The 12,026-nt window shown below is 47.2% G+C and overlaps 1 protein-coding gene across 1 annotated transcript in view; it reads right to left on the reverse strand.

The window, feature by feature from the left end:
* Positions 1 to 6,297: 6,297 nt before the first annotated feature.
* Positions 6,298 to 12,026, reverse strand: part of SKP2 (S-phase kinase associated protein 2) — a 79,853-nt gene continuing 74,124 nt past the window's right edge. The window contains 1 exon segment of the mRNA XM_029578827.1: positions 6,298 to 8,651. Coding sequence (XP_029434687.1) covers positions 8,450 to 8,651 — 202 coding nt within the window. The 3' untranslated portion in view covers positions 6,298 to 8,449.

Consider the following 12,026-nt stretch of genomic DNA (forward strand, 5'->3'; position numbering starts at 1 on the left):
CTTAACTTTCCCTCTAAAGGCTGAAATAGCCACCACCTGAACCTTTAACACATTTAAGGATAATCCTTTCTCCAAACCATTCTGTAAAAAATCTAGAATATTTCCTATCTGAGCATGTAACTGTGAAATAGAATTCTCTCTACAAAACAGCTCAAAAATTCATCAAATTCCAATATGTCATCAAAGTTGATCTTATTTTAGATCTTAACATTGTGCTAATTACAGGTGTTGAATAACTTCTTTTTTTTTTTTTTTTTTTTTTTATTAACGCCTTGCGTTCATAAGCCAGGTCCTTGATGTAGAAGGTCCCTGACCCTTGGTAACCTTAGTGGAAGGTCTTCCTGTAACCTTATTAAGTCCACGTATCATGGTCTCCTTGACCAATCCGGAGCTACTAGAATCACCTGTACTCCTTTCTTTATCTTCTTTACAAGCCGTTAAGCCCGTTAAAACGGGCTACATCCCTCTGTCTCTCACCTCCCCCTCATTCTCTCTCCCCTCCACCCCCTACCTCCCTCCCTCTCACCCACTCCTCCCTCTCCTCCCACTCAGTCCCTCCCTCCCACTCAGTCTCACTCCCTCCCTCCCCCTCTCTCCCTCCTCTCACTCTCCCTCAGTCACTCCCTCAGTCCCACTCCCTCCCCACTCCCTCTCTCTCCTCCCCTCTCACTCAGTCCCTCACTCTCTCTGTCAGTCCCTCCCTCTCTCTCTCCTCCCTCGCTGCCACCCGTTAAAAAGGGCTACATCCCTCTGTCTCTCACCTCCCCCTCATTCTCTCTCCCCTCCACCCCCTACCTCCCACCCACTCCTCCCTCTCCTCTCACTCAGTCCCTCCCTCTCAGTCTCCCTCCCTCCCCCCTCTCTCCCTCCCTCTCACTCTCCCTCTCCCCCCCTCCTCTCACTCTGTCCCACTCTCCCTCAGTCCCACTCCCTCCCCTCCCCTCCCTCTATGTCCCACTCCCTCCCTCAGTCCCACTCCCTCTCTATCTCCCTCCCCTCCCACTCACTCAGTCCCACTCCCTCTCTCCCTCTCACTCAGTCCCCACTCCCTCTCTCTCCTCCCCTCTCACTCAGTCCCTCCCTCTCTCTGTCCTCCCTCGCTGCCGCCGCCCCCGCTGCCACCCGCCGCCACCGGACGCCACGCCACCCAACGCCGCCGCCGCTGGACGCCGCCATGCCGCTACCACCGGACGCCGCCGCCGCCACCCAATGCCGCCGCCGCTGCCTCCCGCCGCCGCCGCTACCACCGGACGCTGCCACCACCCAACGCCGCCGCCGCCGCTGGATGCCGCCATGCCGCTGCCACCCGCCGCCGCTACCACCGGACGCCGCCACCCAACGCCGCTGCCGCTGCCACTGGACGCCGCCATTGTTTTTTCTTTTTTTCTGACGCTGGCTCAGACTGACGTGCTCGCCCGCACATGCGCGGTAGAGCTGGTCTCTACTGCGCATTTGCGGCACGTCGGTCAAGCTTCGTTTATTAGTATAGATTGTGCATACTATAAATCGGCCATGGTGGAAACACATACATCATTTTCCCTTTCGGCCATTTCTGAACTAAGGCATCTAAAGCCTTGCTTCTGAACTCCGTGTAGACTGTAAAGTTTTTCTACCTTCCTGTTCCTATAGGTTACCATTAAATCCATGTATGGTTCTCCCCATTTTGACACTATCTCCTGATAAGCCAAAGGGCTCAACTCCCATGCTCCGGGCTCTAGCATATCTCTGCTTAGAAAATCAACTTGAACATTGTCTCAACCTGCTAATTGAATTAGATTTTTTTTCTGCCTATGCAAACAGAAGACTTGTTTCTTTGTATGTGCCCTGTCTTCGTGCACTGCCTTGTTTGTTCACATAGGCTACAGCAGTTACATTATTGACCTCCCTTTGACCATAGACTGGAAATGAAATAATGCCAATCTTATTGCCCTCATCTCTAGACGATTGATTATGAAATCTCTTAATTTTTCCAAAGACCCTGAGCATATTGACCCTTGCAATGGGCACCCCAATCTTGTACATTGGCATCTATCATTAACAAAATCCACTCTGGATCCTTGAAAGGAATCCCCCTTTGAAGATTTTCTATTCAAGCCCACCATTTTAGACTGACCTTTACCTATTTCCTCCAATAGAGGTAACTGTTCTTTGTAACCCTGAGTTTGGGCCTTCCATCTTGTTAAAAGGGCTAACTGTAAAGGTCTCATATGCGCTCTAGCCCAGAGAGCCAACTCCAGAGTACAAGCCATAATACCTAGTAGTTGCAGGTAACCCCATGCTTTTGGGGCTTGCTGCACCCACAATTTAATTACCTGGATATTCAATCTTTTTTGGTGTTAATGACACCTGACCTAATTCAGTATTGACTATTACCCCTAAATGTTACAATTGTTACGTTGGCTGAATATTGCTTTTTGAAAAATTGATGATCCAGCCTAGTCGCTGTAGTAACAACCACCAGATTTGTATCCTCCACACTCTATGCAAAGGACTTGCTCCTTATCAGCCAATCATCCAAATATGGATGCACCTTGATTCCCTCTCTTCTAAAGAATGCAGCCACAATGACCATTACCTTTGAAAACGTCCTTGGTGCCGTCACTAGACCAAATGGCAAGGCTTTGAATTGGTAATGTCTTCCTATTATGCTAAATCGAAGACATTTCTGACTGCATTCCCTTAACGGAATATGAAAATAGGCCTCTTTTCAATCTAGCGATGTTAGAAACCCACCTTTTCGTACTGAAGTAATTATAGATCATAGAGTTGCCATATGGAAAAGAGGTATAATCAAGCTGCAGTTTACTGTCATTAAATCTAATATTGGCCTGAATGTTCCATTTTCTTAGGAATAACAAGTTTATTGAATAAGTGCCCTGTTTTTCTTCTGCTTTTGGAACTGTATGAATAGTCTCTAGCATTCCCAGCTTGCTTAAGGTAGATTGAATTGCAACAACTTTCCTTGAAGATAAAAGGCAGGGAGATTACAAAACATCTTTTTATGGGTTTGGCTATCTCCGATTTGTAACCATTCTTTATGATGTCCAAACCCAATGATCTGACATCATTTGGGCCCACTCTTTGAAACAGCCTTGCATCCTGCTTTCTATGCAAGTTTATTACATCAACCCCTAAGTAATTACAACTTTCCTGTTTAGTAAGGGCTTTTTTTTTTTTTACTAAGGAGTTTACCAGCCTTCTTACCTCCTTGTAGCGAAGCTTAAAGTCAATCCCCTTTTGCCTGCTGATTAAACGGCACACTTCACTGTAGGTAAGAGACTGCAGGAACTTGGCCAAATTTGCCTCCTGATTAAATGGCACACTTCACTGCATATAATAGTGACTGCTGGAGCTTGGCCAAATTCAACCAGAATTACTCTCAATAATGGTTTCCTTAGCCTTCTCAACTGTAAAACAAAAAAGGATGTGTGCTAAAGCTCAACAGTCACTTGAGGAACTGGAGACAGAAAACATTGACAATATTGGTTCTGGGCTAAGTATATATGCTATTAGTGATGTTATTAAAAGAATTCTGTCTCCAGTGGTTAGGTAAATGGACTAAACCCATTGGTTCCTGACGGGTGGAGCAGAAGGATAAGGGAATCTTGGATTCTCCCCATTGACTCGCTATCTTCTCCAACTCACTCCAAACAAGAAAGAACCCTTAAAGCGTTACCTTGTCAATTTGACTTACAAATCATATCTGTTGACCAGTTTCGCAGCCACAGTGGGCATCTTGCCGCTATCACGGAAGCCACACTTCCAGCTGCCAAATGCGTCAAGTCACAGCTTGCATCCAGCTCAAAATGCGGCTCCTGGTTCCATCGCCGGCCCACTATCTGTTCCTACTCCTTGAGTTGCCCGAGTGAGATGCAAACTTGATTGTGCCACCAGGCAGCAGCAACAAGTTATTTACAAATTGACATTGCTTCAAACACCTACTTTGAAAATGGCCTCAATTCTTCTATCTTGGGCATCTTTCAGTGTTGCTCCCCCTTTGACCGGGATAGTGGTTCACTTGGTGACAGCGCATACCAAGGCGCCAACCTTCAGGAATCACAACTACTTTCTTGCCTTTGGATCCAAGGGGTACAGGCCCACCAAGGAACACCCACCTTTAAAACTCGCTTCCGGAGCGTTCCACTCAAGATCAATTAGCTCTTGCACTGGTTCCAAGAGTGGAAAGAAATAGGATACCTTACGCAAGGTAACCAAGATGGGATCTTTCTTTTGCAATCCCATAGCGTCACCTTTGTCTACGCCAAGCATTTTCAGGGTCTGAGTCAACAGACCCGGTAACTCATCCTCGTGAAAGAAGTGGAGAGTCCTATGTGGCTCCAAGTCAGGCAGAATCCGAGTCGCCACCGGAATCATCTGACTGGGTCATGACAACCTCTTCACGAAGCTTGCCCAACTTGGACATCAAGTAGGAAGATCTATGTTGCGTCATCTCCTTACGGGCTGCTTTGCCTCAGTTAGATGCCCTTTCAGAAAAATCTGTAACCCCTGGAAAAACGCCACCCAAGAGGAGGATGTATCCATACCAGGGCCCAAAGGAACGAACATGACACTCTCTGTACCCTCTCCCGGGGATGTCCCTCTCATCAGGAAGAAGGGGAAAGGGGAACTGTCCACTGTATTGCTTCCTGTGTCCTCCTGCACCAAGACTTATAACGGTAGGGGGGATGCCCCAACAGTAGCAAAATCCTTGGGAGGCAAATCACCTTGAGCCTCCAAATAGCACTGGTACAGGTGAAGTGAAAGCAATGGCTGGATTGCCTTTATATGGCAAGCCATACAAACAGAAAGGCACTTAGACTTTTTTAGCCCCAGCACCATTATCTGTCACCACAAGGCCACTCTCCTGTCCACGCGGTATTCCGCATGCACACCAGTGCAATTACATGCTCAAATTTAGGCCACGGGCTTGTGTGCAAACATGCTCATGTACATATGCGCCTACTCTGAGTCACAGCTGCACTATGCATACCCATGCGCAGGAAAACAACACCCACCGCAGCCTAAGCTCACTTCCCTGTGGCCTAGTCTTCCACCACACGGCCGACCAACAAGGCCAATGATGCGGCACCTCGAAGTAAATGCTGCTTTACCCCCAGACTCAAGATGCCTCCACTCTCCACTAACTCCCTGGAGTGGAGAGGGGAGTCTTCTTTAGCGCCAAGGGAAAGAAATGGCCTGGGAAGGAAAAAGGGGGCTTATCACTTCCCTCCTTACTCTATTATCTGAGCTCCGCCCTTCCCCGGCTGAAAGCAAGATTGGGTCAGTGGCTATGGGGGGGAGAATTCACAAGTGTTCACCACTGCACTCTCCCTTGTCCTCCAACATTCTATTTTTTTTTTAAGCTAAGCCTGGCCAGGCATTGAGGCTCAACTGCGGGAGAGACCAGCCTGGTGTCACCTCAGGAGTTCAACCTCTTCCTTTCTTCTTCTTTTTTTTTTTTTTTTAAAACATGCGCAATCCCCACTAGGGAGATGCATGCCCGCCATCTGCTGGAGATGGAGAATACTGGCAGGCTGATGTCAGGGCAAAGCTATATGTCTGTGACATCAGCAAGTCAGTTTTCTCCATCTGCTGTTAGAAGTGCATAACCCCACCGGTATGGACTGGGCTGCCTGAGTGCAAAGCAAGATTTTATAAACAGGGAACTAGCCTGAGGAGGTCAGTAAAATGAATGGCACACAAACCAGCCTGGCTGTACAGAAAATACTGACAAAGCATCAGAGGAGGACATTTTACTGGCAAGAATCGAATCTAAAAATAGCTGCCCTTCCACACAGCTTTTCTTTAAGAGAGAAAAAACTGGTGTCACTATTTTAATTAAAAAAAGAAAAAAATCACAATACTTGAGAAAACTTAAAATTTAAACACCAGGAAATGTTTTTCTTTACCCAAAACTAAGGCTCAGCTGAACCACACTCTTGAGTTTAAGCAGCATTGGGGAATCCTCAAAAAGATGGCTGGACTTGCTCTTCTCCTTGAAAAATAATGGAATAGGAAGTCTCCGCTGGAGACTATTACTCATTTCCCCAACTACCTCAAAGTAAACAACTTCCACTTACAAACTCAACTGCTGGAGCTCACTAAAGGTCAGAGAGATTATGGGGGTGCTCTGGCCCCAAGAAATATTCAGTACCAGCATGGGGGCAATGGAATTGATCAAATGGTACACATTATTGTTTGTACACTTACACAGTTGAAATCTTTGTGTGGTTTCTAACTCTGGTGACTGACTCTGAAAACAAAAAGTTATTTTTAAAAAAAGAGCAAATTCACTACTGAATTTTTTTTTTTTTTTTTTATAGTCCAATAACATTTTAAAATAACCAAAAAACAACAGTCTATCCACAAACATGAGAAAATGTGTTTGTTTGTTTTTAAAAGGACTACATTCATGACACCTGTAAGCATGTAAAGGATGCTGGATTCTTGTGCCATGCGGCAAGTAATGAGCATCATACAGGACTACCGCATGGCTCCAGGCTCAAAGGGACACCTTCAGCCAGTCCTAGTCCCATCCCGTGGAGGGAGTTGTAATGGTCCAGTCCTCGCACACCCTCATAAATTTCATATTTCTAGAGCTTGGTCCTTTTACAATAGATTTACTGTGTACTCTGGCACAGCTTCTCATAGAAACCAAAGGAGCGCAGCCAAACCACCAGAGGAAGCCCTGGATCCGAACGGACATCCTCTGTCTTCTAACCAGACCTTAGGCGTCTGTCTGCCATCAGCTGATATTAGCCTGTGAGAAGTCTGGAGCAGTTAAGATCCAAACCCCAAGCATGTCTCTCATCAATTTCCAGTCAATGTCTTTGGGAGGAGGGGGGCTACATACTAACCTTAATCCACATCTAACAAAAGCATCAACAAATGGCAGAGATACTAGCTACAGAACTCAACCCTTCATCTTTGTGCTCTGAAAGGTAACTGGCGCAGTGCCAGTCATCACCAAAGGGTCCCTGTGAACGGCAGCCTTGGTGTTCCTCACCTACTGTTCTGATTACACTCAATTAGTGGCTTATAATTACATAGACACCCTCTGTCTTATGTTTCTATGGTGGTACAACTGTGCCCCGCTGCAAGAGCCCTAGCCCAATTCCTGCGAAGGCTGGGTGGAACTGGAAGAAGGGATATAAAAAGAGGGGGAAACTGTCCCAAGTAGTTGCAAACGAAAGCCCAGCCTTGGCCCCAGCTGAGCTGGAAGCCCGACAGAAGGAGGAAATTGTCTACCAGAGTTTTTGCATGGCAAAAATCAGACTGTAGCCATCAGAAACTGTTGAAGCAGAACTACTGCAGATTTTCACGTAACATTACTGTTCATCACTACAGTGATCACTTACCCACTAGAGGATATGATTTTGGAAATATCTGTTTAAACAAATTGTATTTTTAACCTTTCATTTGGCACTGCAATAGTATAAACTTGGCTTCTGCTGTTACTGAGTGCATGAAATTCCTGAAGTGATATCAGAAAGCCTGGTCCTGCTATGACAGCAATACCGGAATCAATAAAGGAAAAAAAAAAAGAGAGAGAGAGAGAAACAGATTCTTAAATAAAAGCTGTGTCCAAGATCACACGGCAAGTGGTTACAGTAACCTTCTTTACCTTAAAATTACAAGGCACTTTCCTTTTGATGACACTCAGCCCCTACCACCGCTGGGCAAATGCAGAAGAGAAATATCGCAGAGTTCAAATTGAAAAGGTATCTTTCTAACTATTACATGACACCGGGCCTGCACAAAGGAGGGTGCGACATTCTTATATACAGCTTCTTTAGAAACCAACCTAAAAAGTACAGACCTTCTCTGCTACCTACCGCATACTACTACACCCTTTCCTGGCGCAAGAACGGGTTTTTATGCACCAAAGAACATTATCGCACACGGAGAAAAAACTAAAGTTAACATAAATCAAAGCCAAAAGACTCTCTGACAAACTTTCATTGATGATGTTCTAGTCATCCAAAGTGGCAGATACAAGCTCATTCGGTTGGCTTTCCCTTCTAATATGAGCTCACAGACGAACGGATGCTTCCTCCGAATGCGACATTCTTGCACAGAAGAATGCCTATGAACTGTAATTCCCTCCAATACCAGGGCAGCGGCTGGGCATTATATAGAGGATTGCTGCTTTGTTTCTCTATTACTTCCCCCCACTCAAAAAAAAAAAAAATCCCTCCCCCTACATTTGCAATGATTTTGGTCAAATTATTTTAAAATAAAAAACAGTTCTTTACAAATGCCAGGCCAGTATATCTGAAAAGATTGCCTGGATTCAACATAATTTACTAATCCCAAGCCACACATGTACGGTTCTAAAGAGGAGCTCCAGTGTTCAAACATCTCCATCAATGGCCCAAAAAAAGAAGAGAAAGGCATCTTAAAACAAAAAAGGAACCTGCCGGGTCCCCCGGCTCACAAGGCGGATATCCTAAGGCCGGAGGCTCAGTCTGCACCGGATGCCCCAAATGTCATTGCTCTTCTTGCTGCCCATGGTTGGTCTGGCGATGCTCGTGAAAGGGGAGCAGTTGATCTTTATGCGAGGAAGGCTCTCCATCAGGAGCTGCAACGAACTGTCCGGCACAATTCCAAACACACTGAGGTTCTTTAGAGCGTGCATCTCTCCCAGATCGCTGAGAACGAAGGGGAAAGACCAAATTTTTAATCACCACACTGAAAAGTAATCAACTTGTACATCCAACAGCCAATGAACATGCAAGTGCGACATAAAAAAAAAAACCACAAAAACAGTGGGACCTGGAGTGACAGTGCAGCCAGGCTGAGGAGCTGCGCAGGCCACATGCCCCGCTCCAGGTTTCTCCTTCCCTCACCCCACACATGCTGCTGCCCTTCCCAAGTCATTTACACAGACCCTTTCACCTGGTGCCCACTCAGACAAGGTGCAATCCCCACTCCCTGCAGGTGTATAGCATTACACTCTGTCACTGCAGATTCTTAACGGCCAATTAGATAAACATGTGTATCAGACAGTACAACGAGTGAGAACTAAATGATCCATCTTTCTATGTGTCCATGAAAATAATCAGTCTCTTAACATTGTAACCAATACATTTCCTCGGAAATCGAGTAGGTGTGTGCACAGAGGCCATTCTTGTTCTGTTCCTAGTGGTGCTCTGGCATCCTACTGAGCTACAGTTGCTAGTGCTCCTACAGTAGGCTGCAGAGTGGATACATACAGCTAAGAGCACCCCTGGAGGAGCACTAGCAGCTGTAGCTCAGCAGGATGCCCCACATATATAAAATACATGTATATATATATTAATGGGTGTTCGAAAGCTATCCACCAGCAAGGCTTGAATGAATACCCCAAGCTGAAGCACCTTTACCACAAGAGCAATTTCTTAGGGTGCCACTGGATAAGGCCTCATATGTCCATGAGTACAAGAGACTCAATTAGCTTTTGTTGTACATTTCTCAGGGTTTGCAAGCACTCACAGGAATACTAACAGGTCTAAGAACTGAATTTTTAAAGCCAGTGCATGCATAAAATTGTGTTTTATGTGCAGAAATGGTTGTTAGACCAAAGCCTGGGGCTCTGCACGCGTAAAATTACTTACCTGATAATTTCGTTCTCCTTAGTGTAGACAGATGGACTCAGGACCAATGGGTATAGTGTACTCCTGATAGCAGTTGGAGACGGATCAGATTTCAATCTGACATCAGCCCTAGTACATATACCCCTGCAGGAAGTGCAGCTCTTCAGTATTCTCCTCAAAAAGCATTGTGGATATATGGGTGACAGACTAATTTGAAAAACATGATTAACTTTATAACTTGGTTAATTTGATTAATTTGAACTGGTTGAATTGGCTATTGCTGGAGACCGCCAGTGCCCTCAACCGAGAAACATCGACACCCGGTAGGATGGGTGTCCTAGATGAAGGAAAGCATGGCTTACCCATGAATTCACTCACTCCCGGGGATGTCCCCCGAGAATTCCATGAGTAACGGCAGCCGTGGGTAGGATGCTGAGTCCATCTGTCTACACTAAGAAAAACAAAATTATCAGGTAAGTAATTTCTCCACTTCCTAGCGCGTAGCAGATGGACTCAGGACCAATGGGATGTATAAAAGCTACTCCCAAACCGGGTGGGAGGCTGCCCGTGACCCACTTAGTACTGCCCTTGCAAATGCTGTGTCCTCCCGAGCCTGAACATCCAGGCAGTAAAACCTCTAGATAAGGGTGCACGCGGATTCCTTCCTTCCTCAGTGTTGCTGCCACCACCACTATGATTTTGGTGAACGTCCGGGGTGCAGTGGCTAATCCGAAAGGTAGTGCCCGGAACTGGTAGTGACAGTCCAGGATCGAGAAGCGTAGAAAACGCTGATGCTCTTGATGGATGGAAATGTGTAGGTAGGCTTCCGACTGATCCAGGGAGGTAAGGGACTCTCCTGGTTTTATCGCCCTTATTACTGAGCGTAGGGTACCCATGCGGAAGCAGGGAATCTTCAGGTAACGGTTGACCGCCTTGAGGTCCAGGATAGGTCTGAACGTTCCTTCCTTCTTTGGAACGATAAAATAGATGGAATAATGGCCAGTATTTATTTGTTGTGGAGGCACCGGTGTTATAGCCTCTAAGGCTAGTAATCTGGTCAGTGTTGCTCCACTGCCATTCTCTTGGAAGGGTCGTGGCAGGGAGATTCCACAAACTTGTCCAGGGGGTGGTGAAAATCCAGGTAATATCCCTCTCGAATGATGGATACGGCCCACTTGTCTGAAGTTATCTCGACCCATCTTTGGTAGAATAGGGCCAGTCTGCCCCCTATGGCTTCTTCCTTTGGATGGGTTGGCTGATCTTCATTGTGGGGTGCGACTGGGGCCTGGGCCCGAGCTGGCTCCCCTTTTATTGTGCGGGCCGCTTGATATGAGCTTCTATATGGGTTGAAGCGCTGTGATCCTCTGCCCCCGGAGGGTCGGGGGAAGGATCGCTGGTTTCTCTTATTCCTGTCCTCCGGTAGCCGCGGCAGTGGGGACTCGCCCCACTTGTTGGCTAGTTTCTCTAGTTCGCTTCCGATCAGGATTGTTCCCTTGAAAGGCATCCCTTGTGAGTCTCGTTTTGGAGGATGTGTCGGCTGACCAGTTTCGGAGCCAGATTTGTCTTCTGGCTGCCACGGCGGATGAGACTCCTCTAGCTGCTGTGCATACCAGATCCAAAGCGACGTCCACGAGGAATGATACGGCTGGTTCCAGGGCTTCCCCAGGAGTGTTGTTCCTGGTCTGTGCTAAGCAGGCGCGTGTCACCATGGCACAGCAGGCAGTGATCTGTAAAAACATAGCGGAGACGTCAAAGAACTGTTTGAGGATAGATTCAAGACGTCTGTCTTGAGCATCCTTGAGTGCTGATCCTCCCTCCACCGGGATAGTAGTGTGCTTCGAGACCGCACAGACCATGGTATCCACTTTCGGACATGCCAGGAGATCTTTGGTGGCAGGGTCCAGAGGGTACATGGCTGCCAGAGCCCGGCCCCCTTTGAACGTGGTTTCTGGGGCCTCCCATTCCAGGTCAATTAGTTGCTGGACAGCTTGTAATAGTGGGAAATGGCGGGAGGTCTGACAAAGTCCCTCCAAAAGTGGGTTCAGCTTAGGTTCCCCTGAGGCACTTGTGCCCGGGATGGCAAGCTCTTTTAAGCTGTGTTCTGGAAGTTCGTCCTTGGTGAAGAAGCGTCTCATGGTTCAATGGGGTTCTGTCCCCGGAGGGAGCTCCCCCTTCCTCCAGGGGTTCTGACTCCTCATCTGAGATGTCTGTGTCCCCGAAGGTGGGGCTTCTGGGCAGTGGGATCACGTCCCTGGGCATAGAGGGTCCTGGCATGTTGAGGTCCTTTGGTGGGGCCTGTGACTGCATTGTAGGAGGTCCCAGTTGCATGTGGACGAAGGTATGCAGAACTTTGAAGAATTTCAACCAGGAGATAAGAGGCTGGATCTAGACTAGGGGGCACCGTGTCCCTGGGGAGCCCCGTTTGAGGGGGGGGTCCCCGCTATGTGATGC

The sequence above is a fragment of the Rhinatrema bivittatum genome, chromosome 1 (assembly GCF_901001135.1).
Source record: "Rhinatrema bivittatum chromosome 1, aRhiBiv1.1, whole genome shotgun sequence".
NCBI classification, from domain to species: Eukaryota; Metazoa; Chordata; class Amphibia; order Gymnophiona; family Rhinatrematidae; genus Rhinatrema; species Rhinatrema bivittatum.